Source organism: Vipera berus (assembly GCF_964194415.1).
Source record: "Vipera berus genome assembly, chromosome: 3".
NCBI classification, from domain to species: domain Eukaryota; kingdom Metazoa; phylum Chordata; class Lepidosauria; order Squamata; family Viperidae; genus Vipera; species Vipera berus.
In genome coordinates this window covers 216,470,719-216,489,715 of record NC_138204.1, presented here as the reverse complement: position 1 = coordinate 216,489,715, position 18,997 = coordinate 216,470,719, and the positions used below count along the sequence as shown (strand labels likewise).

General features: G+C 47.3%; 1 protein-coding gene across 1 annotated transcript; it reads right to left on the bottom strand.

Moving 5' to 3' along the window:
* Positions 1-14,377: 14,377 nt before the first annotated feature.
* On the bottom strand, positions 14,378-16,097 carry MAFA (MAF bZIP transcription factor A). The gene has a single exon (XM_081326144.1). It carries the CDS (start codon positions 16,044-16,046, stop codon positions 14,991-14,993), a length of 1,056 nt encoding a protein of 351 aa, XP_081182270.1. The 5' UTR covers positions 16,047-16,097; the 3' UTR covers positions 14,378-14,990.
* Between the last annotated feature and the right edge of the window lie 2,900 nt (positions 16,098-18,997).

Sequence of the window (18,997 nt, the reverse complement as noted above, 5' to 3'; positions counted from 1 at the left end):
TATTTGCTCCAATTAGCTTCTGACATTTCTCTTTTGTGCATTTGTGTTAGAAAAAAACACTCACTAATATTAAAATCTGCATTTAATTTCAGTCCCTTCACACTGGGTTTCAGCACTGGACCCAATTTGACAGCAAACTCTACTATGTAATACATTTTTACTGCATTTTAATTGATAGCATACGATGGTATTTGATGTATGAAAATAACAGCCAGCTGGATAAATACCTGACTGATTTTAGGCAGAGCAAAAGATTTTGCTAGCAAATAATAATAATAATAATAAAATAGCTAGAATGCCACAGAACTATTTTAACTTGAAAGAAAGGGCATGAGCCAAAGTGGAATCACACTGACCATTTTAATAGACTGGAAAGGTTTCAGCTTGAATTGCAAACCTTGGTAGAATTCCTTTCGAAGGAGAGTGAGTTTAAGCAGCTGCTCTTCAGAGTAAGAAACGCAATTAAAAGACGTTACGAATCACATTTCTTATTTGGGAAAGGGGCTACCAGACTCCTGATCTTGGGGTCCCATAGGCCAACATGGTTTTATTTCCTACAACATCCATTCAAAAATTCAAAATCAAATCTCAGGTTTCTTCCCTCCTTACGAAGCACCTGTTTTTGGAGAGGGGCAAAACCCAAGGCCGAAAGAGGCCCAGCTGTTCCGGACGGGAGAAGGCACAGGACCTCCTCCGCGGGCCGTTGAATGTGCTGGCATGTTGGGTTGCAGAGCCAAGAAGACAAAGCTACCCCCGGTTCTCCTCCTCGTGGCCACCTGCACCCAACGAGCAAGCTGAGCTCCAAGGCTGGAAGGCCCGCCCCACAACATCTGGATCCCGCTCCAGCAGGCTCTCCATACAAGGTCCGCACCAGAGGCTGGACACTTCAGCGGTCATCAAAGTTACCCTCTCAAAAGCTACTCCAAAAAAGTTTCACTTAGCATTTGAATAAGTAGTGGATTTATATGATGTATAATTAGCTTGTAGTTATTTTTTTAAGAGTTAAAGTGCGATAGAATTAAATATTTTATTGCTGTTCGCATATTTTAGATTATGCTTGTTTGTATTTTTATACCCTGTATTTAGCTCTGGGAAGTCGGGGAGTGGGGAGGGGAGGGGAGGGGAGAGGTGGGGAGGTTTGGGGAGAGGGGAGGGGGAGGGGGAGGGGTTTTGTATTTAAAAATGTACTGTAAAACTTTTCAATTAAAAAAAAAAGCTACTCCAAGAATTTGCATGGGCCTGATTTAAATTTTGTGACGGTAAAACAGCCACGGTGAGCGACAAAGACTTATTGCAATAGAAGAGGAGCTTGGCCACATGGGGTTGAAGTGTGGGGTCCCCGGTGCTCCCCGAGCTGGGTGGCTTTCCTGCAGACGTTTCATGACCCAGCTAGGTAATGTCATCAGTGCTAGAAGGGAATTGGGTTTGTGGAGAGGAGGAAGAGCAGGAAAGGACTGTGGGGTCCTTGGTGTTCTCTCAGCTTGGTTTTCTTGCAGACGTTTCATGACCCAGCTAGGTGATATCATCAGTTCTCGAAGGAAGTGGGGTTTGTGGAGAGGAGGAGGAGGAGGAGATGGTGGCAGTGGTGAGGGATCCTTGGTGCTGTCTGAGATGGGTGGTTTTCTTGCAGCCTTTCCATGACCCAACTAGGTCAGCCCCAATACACTGAGGATGTTTCCTAGTTGGGTCATGAAATGTCAACAAGAAAACCACCCAGCTCAGAGAGCACCAAGGACCCCACAGTCCTCCTCCTCCTCCTCCTCCTCCTCCTCCTCCTCCTCCTCCTCCTCCTCTTCCTCCAAACTCCCTCTTCTAACTTTGATGATATTCCCTAGCTGGGTCATGAAACGTCAGCAAGAAAACCACTCAGCTCAGAGGACCCAAGGACCCCATAAAGACTTATGCATGTAGCGGTCTTCTCTTTCCCCCTTAAAAAGGCGGCATTCCCACTGCACTTTATTTCCTTCCCTGTACCAGGCCGATGGGCTCGCCTTGCCAACTCACTAGTCCCCAGAGAGGATGGACTATAACTCAGGATCTCTGCCGAACCTTTGAGGGTGCTGAGCGTTTGAGCCATCCCATCCAACATTTTCTGCGGGAGGTTGGCTGCCCTTTCTGCGTTCCCCCCCCTCGGTCAAAGCAGATGGAAAGGTCCACAGGAGAGGGATTTACACTTGGACACCATCTTAGCCACTGACTCACACTTATGACGGCCACAGTGATCCCCTTATGCGACCTTCTGACAAGCCAAGTCAGATTCACTTAGCAACGTTGTCATTACCTTAACAACTGCGGCGGGGGCCAATTAACGAGGGGGGCGAGAAAGGTCCTCAAAGAAAGGGGCAAAATCCACTTAACAACTGCCTCACTTAGCAACAGAAATTTTGGGCTCCATTGTGGCGGTAAGCCAAGAAACGCCTGCAATGGTCAACGGCCGCCCAGATCAATATGTAAAATAGAAGAAAGCAAATGCTGATAATTTGCCAAACACACACATCACACACAGGACCGACCCAAAGCGACACACACACACACACAGAGGGCATCAAGAGCAGAGCTGTTTTGGGGGGCATTCGTGAAACCGTGGGTCTTATTGTCCACAACTTCTCAGTGGCCCAACAGATAGGAGACAGAATAATTAGTTGGAAGGGGCCCTAGAGGTCTTCTAGTCCAGCCCCCTGCTCAAGCAGGAGATGCTGTACCGTTTCAGACAGTCTCTTCTTGAAAACTTCCCGTGATGGGGTCCAACATTGACTGTCTTCTTATCTAGCTTTCACCCTACGGATGACAGACAATTCTTTCTCTCCCGGCACCAAAATAGCTACCACAACTTTGCAAGATTAAAGTCAAAAGAGGTTAACCAGCTCAGGCATAACCCGAGGGTTTTTTGATTGACAAAAAAGCTGCAGCCGGTTTCTTGGGCCCGAGGGTGACACTTAAGCTATTAGACCATCTGCCACCTTCCCAGGCAGTGCGAGAGGGGCACGGAAACCCAACACCCGCAGCGTTGTGGCAATGCCAAGCATCCCGAGAATGGTGTCTGCTCACAACTCTGTTATGTTCAGAATGAGATCCCCCTTCAGCCCAGCCCACCGTCTCCTTCACGGATCCCCGTTTCCAACAGGCTTGCAAAAGCCAGACCTGCTAGCTCGCTCCTCTTGCCTTCCTCGCGTTTGACACCTACGTGTAGGCTCAACAAATAATCTAGGACATATCGACATGGCTGAAGAACGCGGGAGGCAACGATCAAGCCCCAGATGCAAATCTAAGGCTCCCCACCCAGGGACACGTATTAGGGAATGAGTCTCTCGGAAATCAATGGAATTAGCTTCTTAATAAAGCCGGACGTCCAGTCCCACTCAGCCGATTCGCCTGGCAAAAGGTTAAAGAGAAGGCTCGCTGAATGGGGATTTGGGGTTTCAAATGTACCTTACCACTTTCGGAGAGGCTGAAAGGACCAGTTGGCCCAATCGTATCAGGCTCTCGGCATTTTGGAATTGTGTTGGGGATATTGAACCCCACGGCTGAAGATGTCATGGACCTTTCCATCTCCAGGAACTTCCCCCTCAACTTGGAGGCCAGGGGTCTCCAAACATGGCAACTTTAAGACGTGTGGACTTCAACTCCCCAGGCAGTAATAATAATAATAAAGTTGGAAGGGGCCTTTGAGGTCATCTAGTCCAACCCGCTACTCAGGCAGGAAACCCTAGACCATTTCAGACAAATGACTGTCCAGTCTCTCTTTAAAAACTTCCAGTGTTGGAGCATTCACCACTTCTGGATGCAGGTTGTTCCACTGGTTAATTGTTCTGTCTGTCAGGAAATTCCTCCTTAGTGCTAGGTTGCTTCTCTCCTTGGTGAGTTTCCATCCGTTGCTTCTTGTCCTGCCTTCAGGCGCTCTGGAGAATAGCTTGACTCCCTCTTCTTTGGGGCAGCCCCTGAGATATTGGCAGGCTCGTCCTTCTCTTAATTAAACTAGACATTTTTCCTTAATTCTAGGTTGCTTCTCTCCTTGATTAGTGTTCACCCACTGCTTCTTGTCCAGCCTTTGGGTGCTTTGGAGGATAGCTTGACTGCCTCTTCTTTGGGGCAGCCCCTGAGATATTGGAACACTGCTATCATGTCCCCCCTCACCCTTCTCTTCACTAAACTAGACAGACCCAATTCCAGCAACTGTTCCTTATGTTTTAGCCTCCAGTCCCCTAATCATCTTTGTTGCTCTTCTCTGAGCCCAGGACCATGTGTAATCAATGAACTCTCTTGTTTAGAAATTGTCCAATTTGGACAATACCTGGCTGAGGAATTCTGGGAGTTGAAGTCCACACGTCATAACAGGGCCAGGTTTGAAGACCCCTGCCCTAAAGTGCTCTTTTTTTATTGAAAAGTTTTACAATACATTTTTTTTAAAAAACAAAACCCCTCCCAACCCCCTCCCCTCTCCCCAACCCTCCCCAACACCTCCCTCCCTTCCCCCTCCCCCCTCCCCGACTTCCCAGAGCTCAATACAGGGTATAAAAATACAAGCAATCATAGCCTACCTTATGCAAACAACAATAAAATATTAAATCTATCGCACTTTAACTCTTATAAAATAACTACAAGCAATATAAATATCACATCAGTACTTATTCAAATGCTAGATGAAACTTTTTAGTCCCATATTTATTCTGGATATAAGCAATCTGCCCTAAAGTGCTCTTGAGTGCCTTCATTCTCCGAGAACTATTCATGAACCTAATTATTTACTTATTCAACAAATTTACCCAGCCGCCCAACGCTCACACAGGTGAGTCCAGACGGCTTACCACACTAAAAGCCACAGCATTAAAAGCCATGTTCAGTTTTTGCCTATTCATTTCACGGCCATTTTTTTTGCAACAAAAACAAAAAAAACACCACGATAAAATGGGCAGCTTTACAGAAGAAAAGGTATCTCGGCCGTTAGAACATGAAAACAGCTCTTTAAAATATAACGAGAGGGTTAAGAGCTAAAATTCATGCTTAACTCACAGGAGGGAGAATATGAAGACGGCCAGAGCAACCGTTTCGGATCTGCCTTCAGAAGACCCATCAGACTTGACGTCCCTCAACTCCCAAAGTCCTCGTCTCCAGATGTTCCACCAGCAAAGAAGCTTCTGGGTCTCCTCTCCAGCACTCCTCATCTTCACAGCTGAGGAAGCAGGCAGCCAAAACACAAGCTGAAGAGCTTTCAACCCCACCCCACCCCACGAAGAGACTTTGGAGGCAAAGAGGAAAACGGATCAAATTACACACCTCCCCAAAATGCGACAGTGGAAATCTTCAGGAAGAAAATTAGGTATGGGAAGAGGGAATTATGAGAAGAAATTTTACTCCTGGGTTTCAGGGCTGCTCCGATACAATTCTGTGGGGTCCGCAATGCTGTCTTAGTTTGATTTTGTTCTGGGGTTGTTTTCCCGCAGATGTTTCATTACACAAATTAGGCAACATCAGTTTAATGCTGGTGATGATGTTGCTTAGGTTTGGGTCATGAAACGTCTGCAAGAAAACCAACGAGCTCAGAAAGCACCAAGGACCCCTCATTTCAACCCTGAGCTACAAATATGATACAAACAGGATAGCAGCGTTCCAGTATTTCAGGGGCTGCCACGAAGAAGAGGGGGTCACGTTATTCCCCAAAGCACCAGAGGGAAGGACGAGAAACAATGGTTGGAAACTGACCAAAGAGAGAAGCCACCTGATATTAAGGAGAAACTTCCTGACAGTGAGGACGATTAACCAGTGGAACAGCTTTGCCTCCAGAAATCGTGAGCGCTCCATCACCGGAGGTTTTTAAGAAGAGACTGGACAGTCACTTGTCTGAAATGGTGTAGGTTCTGCTGCTTGAGGGGAGGGGGCTGGACTAGAAGACCCCCAAAGTCCCTTCCATCTCTATTCTATTCTAAGAAGCAAAGGATGGAAACTAATCAAGGAGAGAGCCAATCTGGAACTAAGGAGAAATTTCCTAACAGAATAATTAATCAGTGGAACGGCTTGCCTTCAGAAGACCTCCAAGGTCCCTTTAAGCTCTATTCTATTCCATTCCATTCCATTCCATTCCATTCCATTCCATTCTATTCTATTCTATTCTATTCCTTATTTTTATTCTATTCTATTCTATTCCTTATTTCTATTCTATTATATTTTATTCTACTCTACTCTACTGTACTCTATTCTATTCTTTATTTCTATTCTATTCTATTCTATTCTATTCTATTCTATTCTGTTCTGTTCTGTTCTGTTCTGTTCTATTCTATTCTATTCTGTTCTATTCTATTCTATTCTTATTCCTTATTTCTATTCTATGCTATTCTACTCTACTCTAGTCTAGTCTATTCCTAATTCAATTCTATTCTTCATCCCATTAACTATTCTATTCTATTCTATTCTATTCTATTCTATTCTATTCCTTATTTTTATTCTATTCTATTCTATTCCTTATTTCTACTCTATTATATTTTATTCTACTCTACTCTACTGTACTCTATTCTATTCTTTATTTCTATTCTATTCTATTCTATTCTGTTCTGTTCTGTTCTGTTCTATTCTATTCTATTCTATTCTATTCTATTCTATTCTATTCTATTCTATTCTATTCTATTCTATTCTATTCTATTCTATTCTATTCTATTCTATTCTATTCCTAATTCAATTCTATTCCTAATTCTATTCTATTCCTAATTCTATTCTATTCTATTCCATCCCATCCCATCCCAATGTTCTCCTTCATTGATACAATTCTGCCCTTTTAGGCCAACATTTTTAGGGCCCTAACATGAAAGCTATGTTTTTAAACAAAAGCAACCGATCGTGCTCCATCTATCCTTAGAGAAAGCATTTTCTCGAGACAGCAACCCAAAGCTGCCCAACACAACAGCCCGTTGCCTTCCGTGGCAAACCATCAACCCCAGCCCCAACCTTGTTGAAAAGCAAAGCCACACACACACACTGGCAACAGCCCACTGTGTGATGCTAAGGAGAAGACGTCCAAACTCACAAAACGGCAGTTCCTATCCAAGACCCTGCAGGACCAGACACACCCAGAAACTGCGAGGAAAGGACTCCAGTGTCTATGAAGATGTCTGTTGTCCCAAAGCTGTTTTTTTTTCCAAAAGGCAACTGGACTTCCTTGGTTTTTCCTTTGAAAACCTTCTGAAGAAGCTTCTTGGATGAGAAGAGACACATTTTCAAAGGAAAAACCAAGAAAGTCCAGTTGCCTTTTGGATAAAAAAAAATGGGATAAAAGACTCCAATGCACAAACTCAACATATTGCCCTAAAAGCAAACCCTTTCCGTCTTCAAAAAGCTCATTCCCACAATCTCAGCAACTCAGTTGAAGGGGTGGGGGAGAGGAACGTTCCCGAGAATGGAGGCAAGCTGGAGATGCTGCATTTGGATCAGGCCCTCCAAGAGTGTGCAGTTACTTTGAGTCTCTCTCTTCTCCTTCGCGAGTTCATCATCTTGTTCCATCCCAATCGGAGGGCACAAGAGAACAGCCCAGAATGAAGGATTTAAAAACAACCCTTCAATCACGCTGTGGCTAAAGGAGATACGTTCATTTTGTTCCCCATTTCTCAGTCCAGCTGTGCATTTATGCAGCTGTTTTGTTTTTTTTTAGATTAAACAAAAGAAAGGCACAAACTCGGAAAGCTCAAGACATAAATAAGTTGCGTAATGATTCCCTTCTGGAGTTCCCGGCCTCCGAATGAGAGAAGCATACACTCTTAACAGAGGCTGAAAAATTAGCAGCCTACACAGACCAGGCACCTTTTGTAAGAAATTCTCCATTTGCTGAGAAGGTGTTGGATATCCAAATTGCCATGTCTATCCATGCGCGATGCCTCACCTAAGTCAGAAGTTCACCCTGCGGTACAGCACAATCTTTTTTTTTCCATTCGCAGAATTTTTGTCGCTTTACTGTGTCTCCCCCAGCCATCTTGGGAATCTTGCAAAGATAAGAGAGATTTAATTTTTTAAAAAAATAAATAAATAGGAATGCAAGATACAGCTAAGCACATGACCAAAAAACTCCAACATGTAAATGGTGGCTAACGTGGCAAAGCGTGTATGACGTGCAGAAACGTAGCAAGCCATTTTGATTTCTCCGTAGAAATAAAAGATATCGCTCCGAGAAACCAATAACTTGAGCCCAGTTTTTTTTCATTGTTGCTTTTATTTAATTTAAAAAAATAGCTATAAAAGCAAATTTAAATAGCACCTGCTCTTGCACTACAAGTAAGCTAATGAACCTGGCTTGTTTTTGGAGGCTGGAAAGCTAGAACTCCTGAAATCCCTCAATATTAAGTCATCATCCCTAAATTGTAGGACTCCCAAAACTCGATTGGATCCCTCCGTTACGTGAATTTGGTGCTCAGGCCATTAAATATTATATTGTCCTATTAATTGTCCTGAATCAAATGTTGCCCTATCATGCAAACCCCAGAACGTGATTAAATCACAGACCTTGGCTTGTGGACTGAAGCTCAAAAGCGGCTTGTGAGCGCATCCACGCCACTTAATGATGCACAATTTCTCGGCATGTTTATTTCTCTGAATAAATATCATTAAACTAAGGAAAGGGATTGCCCAGATGTTAATAAAGACCGGATGGCATCGAATTTTGGGTTTGAGCATCCGTCTCCGTCTGAGAACGGGTGGGATCCATTTTCAGCAAAAAAAGAAGACCCCCCTCCCCCCCACACACACATGAAAGGGTTTGAAAGCATTATTGCTAATAATGAATTTTTTTTTTCCTGGAGACAGGAAGTTTTACAGTATGGAGGCCTTTTTGCGCAGACTCTCTTCTGCAGCAAAGTACTTTCTCCAGCGTAATCCAGTGAGAATCGAATCCATTGAACTATGGGGCAGAAAAAGAGAACTTTCAATCAAGGGACCTACTCAATCAAAAGAATTGGAAACAAGAAGGGAGGTGTGATTTGGAGGCCTGAGCATCTCTGCGCGTTCGGCATGGCCACCTACATCCCATCAGCCAAAGTCCCTCTGGCCAGTTTTAAACTGACAACCGCAGCAATTGTATTACAATCACAGTTACAAGACCAACACGGGAGCGAGTTCAATCATTAACACCGCTATTAAAAGCCCAAATCTGTCTCGTTTTGCCAAATCTGCAAAGGAAGTCTACAGGATTGAGGCAAATTAGTCAGATCCTCAAACCAAGCGAAGGACTGGCATTAAATCGCCTGTTCGCCGCATCCGTGGATTAATATTTCTGAACAAAGTCGGGGGTTTGCCAACTCGCAATCACCGCCACTCCAAAATTTGGGGAGAAATTCAGGTTTTATCTGATGAAAAGAAAGAGGGGAGAAACTCCGTAGCAGAAAAAAACCAAAACTGGCCTCCTTGTTATTAGCAGGGAAATCGGGGCCGGGCCTGCAAAAGCAACATTAGTTCTCCAATTAAATATATGTGCATTTATAAAATAATAAATCTCACAAGCAGACAAGCCAAATTACAGTCTAATGACAGCGAAGGTTTATTTTTAGCAATGGGATTGTAATATTTAGAAAATGTTAATTGCAGAGGGCTATTTAGCCCCCCCTCCCCAAACCGGCAAAAGACAAACAGAAGTGAATGCAGCAGCCGGATTGAACTACAGGAATGATCAAAATGCAACTGGACATCCCACATGCTCTACATAGGAAAGAAATCCACCAATTTAGGGGCAGGACCCATAAAGTTGTTACGTAAGGGCAGGACAAGATTTCCCTGCCTAAAGGGACTGCAGCTTATAAAGGAAAATTTAACTAGCCAACAGGGAAAGGGCCAAAATAAGAGACGCGGGGCTGTGTTTGATGAAGAACAATTCGTTAGGGAATAATTCTTCGTCTCTCTGCAATTTTAAGACAAGGAGAAGCAACTGCTCTGGCACAGAGTTCCCATGTTGCTGAGACCCAGCGATCAGTCAACGGTGGGAGAATGAAAGGTTTCAATCACAGCAAACCTTCAAAAACAACAACAACAACAATGCAGTAATGTTTGTGTCCTAATGAACGTCATATCCAGACCACCATTACTATACTGAGAGCAGCCAGCATCTTAACTAAGATGGGGGCAGTCGCCAAATCAGGCTTAAAGTTTGCTTTTCAAAATCCAGGATCTGGAATAAAGCATTTATATGCTGGATGTTAACAGGGCAAAAGGAAACCCACCCCCCACCCCCCCAAAGAAATCCACGGATGCGTTTGATCTTCCTCCAAAGCTCTGGAAACCTGGCTAAACGCAGAACGCCGTAGAAAAACACAATTTTATAGCTGCCCCTCTTGTAAGTCTACCTTTAAAATCTATTGAGAATATATAGTTCCTCACCAGTTTGACTTTGGCTCACGTTTACCTGACGCCGAGCTTTCTGGATACTTGACGTTATTGTCCCCTCAACATAAAAAATGAATTCTCTGCAGGAATGCCAAGTGCTTCAAGTCACAGGCCATCGGATGCCAGGATTGCAAACAATGTTTGGAGCAAGGGTAATAAAAACGGCGGGGGGGGGGGGGAAACATCCAAGCTCTTGTCCTCACCATGAAACAAGTCAGAAGCAAAGCTAGCAAAAGCGAGGTCTCGGTCGAGCAACCCCTGAACTCTGGTGCACGTTGTGTCTTAGGGAATAACAACATGGCAAGTTGCCGTTTTGCTCTTTTCTCTGGAATGTTGGATTCCCAGACTTTTGCTACTCATCTCCCGTCCAAAAATGGACCAGCTCAAAAACTTATTTGTTTTTCCCCACCCCACCAGAGCATCAGGATCAGGGGGGGGCTGCTGCTTCTTAGCTGGATTTAAATTAGAAGTCAGGAAGAGGTCAGCTAGAGACAAAAGAAAACAAAAGAAAAAATTTAAATTTCAACTCCGGGAGGAGTTAATTATAAAGCACAATCTCTCTCGTTTGTATCATGCAGCGTGACCAGATTGGGATCCTATTTTAGACAAGTCTCAGCTTTTTTTTTTAGCCTATTTTTTTTTTTAAAATTCCATTTATATCCCGCCCTTCTCCGAAGACTCAGGGCGGCTTACAAGCTTAGCAGTAGCCTTCATTCTATGTATAGGCCTGCTTATTAGGGCTTTCACACACACCCCAAGCGGCATTATTACAAAGTCAGCTTAATTGCCCCCAACAATCTGGGTTTGCTTTTCAGGTGTTGTTTTGCTTGCTTATAATGCCGAAGGAGAGACTGCAAAGCAAAGCACCACAAGAGAGACCCCCCCCACACCCCCACCCACTTCTCCAAAGAAGCCAGAATGGGTGTGATCCCGGCAGCGTTCGCAAGGAAGCAACACCAAAGGATCTGGCCCCAGGCGCACTGCAAAATAATAATAATAATAATAATAATAATAATAATAATAATAATAATAATAATAATAATAATAATAATAATAATAATAATAATAATAATAATAATAATAATAAATAATAATAATAATAAAAATTTAAAAAAAATTCGCTTTCAGCCCGACAATGATATGGACAAAAAAAATCACTCGAGGCAACCAGACCTAGAACAGCATCCCGAAACTCTGGAAAAAGGCTTTTTTTTTCCCCTTCCCCAGCCCCCCCCCCAACTTGCAATAAAGTCATCTCCCTTCCCTGATCACCCGTGACTTGGATCTTCTGATGGCTTCAAAAGGAAACAGACCAGAGGAGCGTTAACTCACTTGCCCGACGCCTGGATTCCCAGAGATCCAGGATCCGGATCTGAAGTTGCATTTCAAGTTCCTTTTTCACGCGCATCTTCCTGCAAATTGAACCGCTTCCTGCCTTTCTCCGAGAGAGACCAGAAAGAAACCAAACCAGAGGAAGAAGCGCAAACCTGCATGAAAACAAAAGAGCTAAAAGGAATCAGCAGAGACAGCTTTTGTCTTCAGAGAGAGAGAGAGAGAGAAAGAAGCTTTGGGGAGAGACTGTTTTAAAACCTGCACAAATTCAGCCGTTGTCCCCCTTCTCCCTCTCCCCCATTTGCAGCATTTGTAGCAACAAGTGAATTGCAAAGAAATCTAGTTTGAACTTCACCTTGATTATACGATATTCTTATTCCTCCCTCTTATTCCAAGGAGCCACGGATAGGACTCCCACACAGCTTGGATCAAGCCCCCCCCCTTTTTTTTTTCTTCTTTTGGTCCATGAATTCCTCATCCGGCTGTTCCCCCCAGAAGCTGATCTTAAAGCCCCCACCCGTGGAAATAAATCTCCAAGATCGTTAAGATATATTTTTTTTCCCTAGGAGGAGAAATTCTGAAGCATCCTAAGCTTCTCTCAGATTTGCTGCCCCCTTTCTCCAGGAAAATCCTTTTTTTAAAAAAAAAAAGGTTTGCTTTTTTTTTCTCACCCTAACCCTAACCCTTCAGTCAATTTTCTGGGCTAATTTTGTAAAGGAAGCAGAGAGCGATTTTCATGGGTTGAAAACACAGAGTTTAAAATATCCACACAACTTTCAGCATCTAAAATATTACATTTACCGGTTTGGAAAGACCGTCCCCCCCCACCCCCCCCCCCCGGGATGAATTAGCCCACAGGGTATTTTTTTAAGCACTGCAAAACTGGTTTAAAGAAAAGCCTAAACTGCTTAGCTCAGAAGCTGGAGGGGGGGGGGGAAATGTCATTTATTACCATTTAAAATAAATAGTTATGGGCAGTACTGTAGGAGATTATTCTTTCCCAAATTCTTTCTAATGAGATACAAACAGGATGAGATTTGATCAAAAAGAGGACTTGCAGATTAGAATATATGGAGAGAGAGAGAGAGAGCATTTTCAATATTACTTCATACCAAAAGTAGCTACAATTGAATACAGATATTCACAAAGTATTTTAAAATGTTCTTTCCGTGTTTAAAAGCTGCAGGGGTAGCATTGCAAAATTTGCTTGGCTTCATCTAAAAACAAATGTTTTCTTACAGAAAACTGAATCAAGGTATAAATCTTACCAAAAGGAAAGGGATACAGAGATAAAGCTGAGAGGGAAAATTTAATATCGAAGGTGATCCGAAACAGAATCGATACAGAAAACCAAAGGAAAAAAAAAATCAAAAGAAATCCAAGTAGCAAATGCAGGACTATCTATTTTGCTAAATAATTTTTGAACTAAAGGTCTTTTAATTTCATCTCTCCAGCCTTGCAGAAAATTTCAAATGTTTTCTAAATCTCTGGATTCTTCCCAGAGGCTAGAATTAGGCTAGAATTATGTAGACTCAAACATTTTCTCTCTGAAAAAAGCAAGAGAATTATTTCCCCCCCCCTCCTCAGACAACTGAGAGACGCAAAGATCTTCAGCAGATTTAGAAAAACTAGAAAGGGATTTATGTCTAAAGAGATTTATTATTTTTGTTTCGTAGCAAATGAAAGCTAGGATGCCTGAACACAAACAGAAAACAGTTCATGACAAATAAACAAAAAAATATATTTATCTATATATAAATATTAAGTTAGTTTGAGGTTGTAACTGCCCGCATGGCTCAAGAGCAGGATGTGGAAAAAAAAAAGATTAAGAACTGAATCAAAGCTTCAGAGGAAATCGATTTTATCTAGATGAAACTTGTTAAAAACCACAAAAATTGAAAGGTCATTTAAAATGCCTCGCACCTAAAAATGCACCAGTTTCCAAAATTTCACAAATTGTGCCGGGCTTTTGAGAAACGCCCATTACTCATTTAAGCATCCTTATTCCTTTACGGTTTCAATTTTTTTTAAAATAAACGTTTAAAAACAACAACACCCAAAAGAAATCCAGTTCAGTAAAGCTTTCCCCTGAAAAGCGTTAACTGCAAGATTTTTCGTGGGTTAATTCTGCAATAAATAAAGTGTGCATTTTTTATAAACCAAGGTTCCGACTTGCGTTTCGCTTCCTCGAAATTTAATAAATAATTCTGGTGCATAGTATTCGTATAACATCAATATAGCAGCAGTTCATATAGTCATCTATTGCCTTTCAAATCATCTTAAGTAAGGAGTGTTTAAATTTTTTTTTCTTCCCCCCCCTCCCAATAATTGTTTTAAACAGCATAGATAATTTTTAAATCTCTATAAAACAAACAGCATTATTTTAATCCAATTGGTTACTGTATATAGTGCATTCGGCTCTGTCAACGTCGTCGTTAAATTAATTCTTATATTATTTGCATGCTATTACATACAAACTTTCATTAAGACTCATGTTCGAAGTTCGTTTTGTTTTTCCTTTTTCATTTAAACACCAAGCAAATGAAGGCTGGAGAAAACCAGGGCTGGGGGCTCGGGGATGGGGTCCGGGGAGGGAGGGAGAAGAAGGGGGGGGCAAAGGCGACCGCTATACAAGTGGACACTTTTAATAAGTTAATTGGCTCAGATGCCTGTCTTAAAAAAAGGACACAGACACACAACCAGGAATTAAGTGGAAAGTGGGGGGTGGGGTGGGGGGGGGGTGGGAGGAAGAGATTAAAAAGGCAAGTAAACTCAACCCAGCTTCCGAGGCCGAACAAGCCGAGTCCCCGCCGGCAAAGAGGCGCCGGGCCGCCCCGTCGAAAGGAGGAGGAGGAGCAGGAGCCAACGAGCCGGACAACCGACCGAGGCGGCCTCGCCCGGAGCAGGGCGCCCCGTCGGGGAGGCGAGGCGGGCTAAATCCCATACATGGCCGGCATGCAGGAATGCTCGGAGGGGCTCCGTCGGGGAAGGGGAAGGGGGACCGTCGAAGCGTCCCTGGCCCGGCTGGTCCAGCGTCAAGCGGCTCCTGTCCATCCGAGCGGCGGGATCCAGTCTCTCTCCGTCCAAGGCGATCCGGGCATCTGCTGTGCCGTCGAAGAGGGTTCACGTCCAGGCGGACAGACGGACGGACAGACGGACGGCCGGCCAGACAGATCGATCGACCGACGGGCTGGCTGGCAGGAGGGTCCCCCCCTTTCCTTCCCAGCGCTGCGCCTTCCCGTCGGGCCGAGCAGACAAGCCCCCCCCTCCCGCCCCACTCCTGCCTCGCCGTCGAGGCCCGGCCGGTCTCACAGGAAGAAGTCGGCGGGCTTGGTGGGGCCGGCGGGGGCCGGCGGGGGCTCCCGGGGCCCGTTGGGGCCGGGCGGGCCGGCGGGGGGGAAGGCGCGGCCGGCCAGCTTCTCGTACTTCTCCTTGTAGAGGTCTCGCTCCTTGGCCAGGCGCGCCACGTCGAGCTTCAGCTGCTCCACCTGGCCCTGCAGCTGGCACTTCTCGTTCTCCAGGATGTGCCGCTGCTGGACGCGCTTGTAGCGGCAGGACTGGGCGTAGCCGCGGTTCTTCAGCGTCCGCCGCTTCTGCTTCAGGCGGATCACCTCCTCCTTGCTGAAGCCGCGCAGCTGCCGGTTCAGCTCGCGCACCGACATGGAGACCAGCTGCTCGTCGGAGAAGCGCTCCTCCAGCCGCGCTTGCAGGTGGTGGTGGTGATGGTGGTGGTGGTGGTGGGCGGGGTGGTGGTGGCCCCCGGCCCCGTGGTGATGGTGGTGGTGGTGGTGATGGGGGCCCAGCGGCGGGTGGGCCCCCCCGGCGGAGCCCGGCGCCAGCTCCTCGCCCGGGAAGGGCTGCCCTCGGAAGCCGTCGAAGCCGCCCGCGCCGCCGTGGGGGTGGTGGGCGGCGGCGGCGGCGTGGTGCGGGGCGCCGATCAGCGCCTCGACGGCGTCCTCGGGGGTCAGGTTGAGCGCCTCCGGGTTGAGGTGGTGCTGGTAGCTCGACATCCAGTAGAGATCCTCCAGCTGCGCCGCCTTGCCGGCCGCCGGGTTGCCGTGGCCGTGGCCGTTGCCGCCGTTGCCGTGGCCGCCGTTGCCTCCCGTCGGGGCTCCGAGGCCGGGCGCCGGCTGGCCGCCGGGGCTGGCGGCGCAGAAGCTGGGCGAAGAGGGCACGGAGGAGCAGGGCGTGCTGAGCGGCGTGGAGGAGAGCGAGCCCGGCGGCGGCAGGCGGTGGCAGAAGCGCTCCGCCTCGGCCGGCTCCTTCTTCACCTCGAACTTCATCAGGTCGAAGTCGTTGACGTACTCGATGGCCAGCGGGCTGCTGGGCAGCTCGGCCGCGCTCATGGCCAGCTCCGAGGCCATCTCAGGCCAGCGCAACGGCCGCCAGCCCCGACGACGGCCCGACGGCGCCCCCGCCGCCGCCGCCGCCGCCGCCGCCTGGCTCCCCCAGCCCTGCCCCGGGGCTGGGGTGGGGGGGGCGGCTGGCCCGGCTGGGCTCCCCCGGGACGGCGAGCGCGGGCCCCGCTGCGGGGAGGAGGGGGCTGCTGGGCGCCCCCCCGGGCCGGCCCGTTCCGCGCGAGGGTCCCGGCGCTGCGCCCTCCTCCGCCGCCGCCGCCGGCCAGCCCGCCGCCTCCCCCCTCCGCGCGCGACTGAAGTGCTGAAGGGGGCATTCTGCCTTTTATAGGGAGGCCAGGCAGGCCCCGCCCGCCGAGGCGGGGGCTGCCCGCCTCCCCGCCTATAAGGGGCCGGGGCTGGCGGGGCCGCCGGCTGAGCCTATCGCAGCCCCGCCGTCCAGCTGTCAGTCTCTGGCGGGAACAGCTGGAAGCCGAGGGGCGGGGAGAGGAGGGGGGCGGAGGGCCAGGGAGGCTCCCCCCGGTGGCCGCAGCAGGCAAGGCTCCCCCTGGGGGGGCGGGGCTCCCACGCGCACCTGCGGAAACCCGGGAGGGTCTTCAACCGGGCGCCCGCGGCTTTAGGGAGGTAAGGGGCAGGGCTGGGCGGGGGAGGGCCGCGCCGGGGCGGGAAAGACACGGCGTTGTGCAGAAGAGACTGGACAGCCACTCGTCTGAACTGGAATAGGCTCTCCTGCTCAAGCAGGGGGTGGGCTAGATGACCTCCGAGGTGCCATCCAGCTCCATTCCGATTGACTGACGGATTTAATTGCATGGCCGGCTTGTCCTGGGGGGCGGCCCGGGCTGTGTCCCCCACGACGTCCCGAGCCTCTCTCGGCCCAGGGATGCTGCGGACGGAGCCCTGCCCGAGAGACGACCATCCTTGTCGGTCTGCGCCTTAAACAACAGACACACACACACACACACAGAGAGAGAGAGAGAGAGAGAGAAAAAGAGAGAGAGAGAGAGAGAGAGAGAGAGACGGATACGCGCACACATGCGCCTACACGTGCCAGACAAAGAGGGGCTGCCAGGATCTTTGGTTTAACTGCAAAGGAGCATTGCCCATCTCGGGCACCCAAATGGGAGCAGATTGGTAATCGGATGGGAGACCACCAGGAGAGCCATAGGCTCAGCCCAGTGAAGCATCCACCTTGGAAAAGGTAAGTGATTTAAGTAAGTTCACAAAATCCACCCGGGGAATCCAGTTCACCTCCACCGAGCCTTGTCCCGGCAGGCAGCAGTGGCGCCTAAGGAGGGTCAGGATGGATGGGACACCACTAGGAAAGCCAAGCTGGGGCTGCGTGGTTGAAAAATAGCCCAGAAGCTGCCCTGGGGAGCCTTTTTTTTTTACTTTTTTCTCCTGAGGAACCCCACGGAGAAACCCATAAAGTCACGAGCCCCAGTGGAGTCTGTCTTCTTCTTCTCTGCTTTCTCTGCTTTGGGCAGGGGGAGATGGAGGTGGGGGCCGTCCCTCCCTCTTCACCCTAAACAGGAAGGTGGCGGACGGTAACTGGTCAATTATCTCGATTTTGCAAAGTTGTCACGTGGTTCATACCAGGCTGGGCATTATCGATTTGGTGTGATCGGGCTAATAAAAGCAATTTGAACTGCTTGGATTCACTCAGGACAGCCTGCGCTTTTTTCAGAAACAAAACAATAGCAGGACTGGGAAAGAAAGAGAGAGAGAGAGAGAGAGAGAGAGAGAGAGAGAGAGAGAGAGAGAGAGAGAGAGAGAAACACACAGATATGAAGAGAGAGCGAGAGAAAGAAAGACAGTAGGAAAGAGACAAAGAGTAACACAAAAAGAGAGAGAAGGGAAAGCAAGCAAGAGAGAAATGAGAGAAAGAAGGAAGGAAAAAGAAAGGAAGAGAAAAATGGAAAGAGTGAGAGAAATGATAGAAAGGAGGAGGGAGGGAGGAAGAAGGAAAGAGAAAGGAAAAAAGAAAGAGAGGAAGGAAGGAACGAAGGAAGGAAGGAAGGAAAGAGAAAGGAAAAAAGAGAGGAAGGAAGGAAGGAAAACGAAGGAAGGGAGGAAGGAAGGAAGGAAAGAGAAAGGAAAAAAGAAAGAGAGGAAGGAAGGGAGGAAGGAAGGAAGGAAGGAAGGAAGGAAGGAAAGAGAAAGGAAAAAAGAGAGAGGAAGGAAGGAAGGAAAACGAAGGAAGGAAGGAAGGAAGGAAGGAAGGAAAGAAAAAGAAAGGAAAAAAGAAAGAGAAAGGAGAAAAGAAAGAGAGAAAGGAAGGAAGGGGAAGGAAGGAAGGAAGGAAGGAAGGAAAACAAGGAAGGAAAACAAGGAAGGAAGGAAAGAAAGGAAAAAAGAAAGAGAAAGGAGAAAAGAAAGAGAGAAAGGAAGGAAGGGGAAGGAAGGAACGAACGAACGAAGGAAGGAAAACAAGGAAGGGAGGAAGGAAGGAAGGAAGGAAAACGAAGGAAGGAAGGGAGGGAGGGAGGGAGGGAGGGAGGGTTATTGCCACCCAGAGTGGCCGCTTTCTTACCTGTCTCTTTCAGCTTAAACAGGTGTGGTGGAAGAAGGATGGAAAATGTTCCCTTTTTGACATCTGGAGCCTGAAGCAAAGTCACTTGCTTGACAAAAAGACCCAGCTGGAACTTCTCTGACTTTTTTTATTTTATTTTATTTTGCAAAACTTTTACCATTTTTTTTAAAGAAGAAAAACAAAGCAGAACTTCCAAGCATTTTCCAGAGCTCGGTTCCAAATTACCCAAACCAGCGAAGTAACATGATCGCCACGGAAGAAGAACCGATTGGGGATCACTTCAAGGGCCGGCCCTCAAAGACGAGCCATCGGTGCTTCTCGAAAGAGGCCGGAAAAGGAAGGGGAAACAGGGAAGGACCTCCCGGTTGGGGGGGGAGGGAAGAGCAGGGCCAATGCTGGGGTCCCCGTGGGAAATAGCCCCTCTCCTACA

What these genes read in the sequence shown, in the direction of transcription:
- MAFA (XM_081326144.1), bottom strand. Translation starts at nt 16,046, where the DNA reads ATGGCCTCGGAGCTGGCCATGAGCGCGGCCGAGCTGCCCAGCAGCCCG.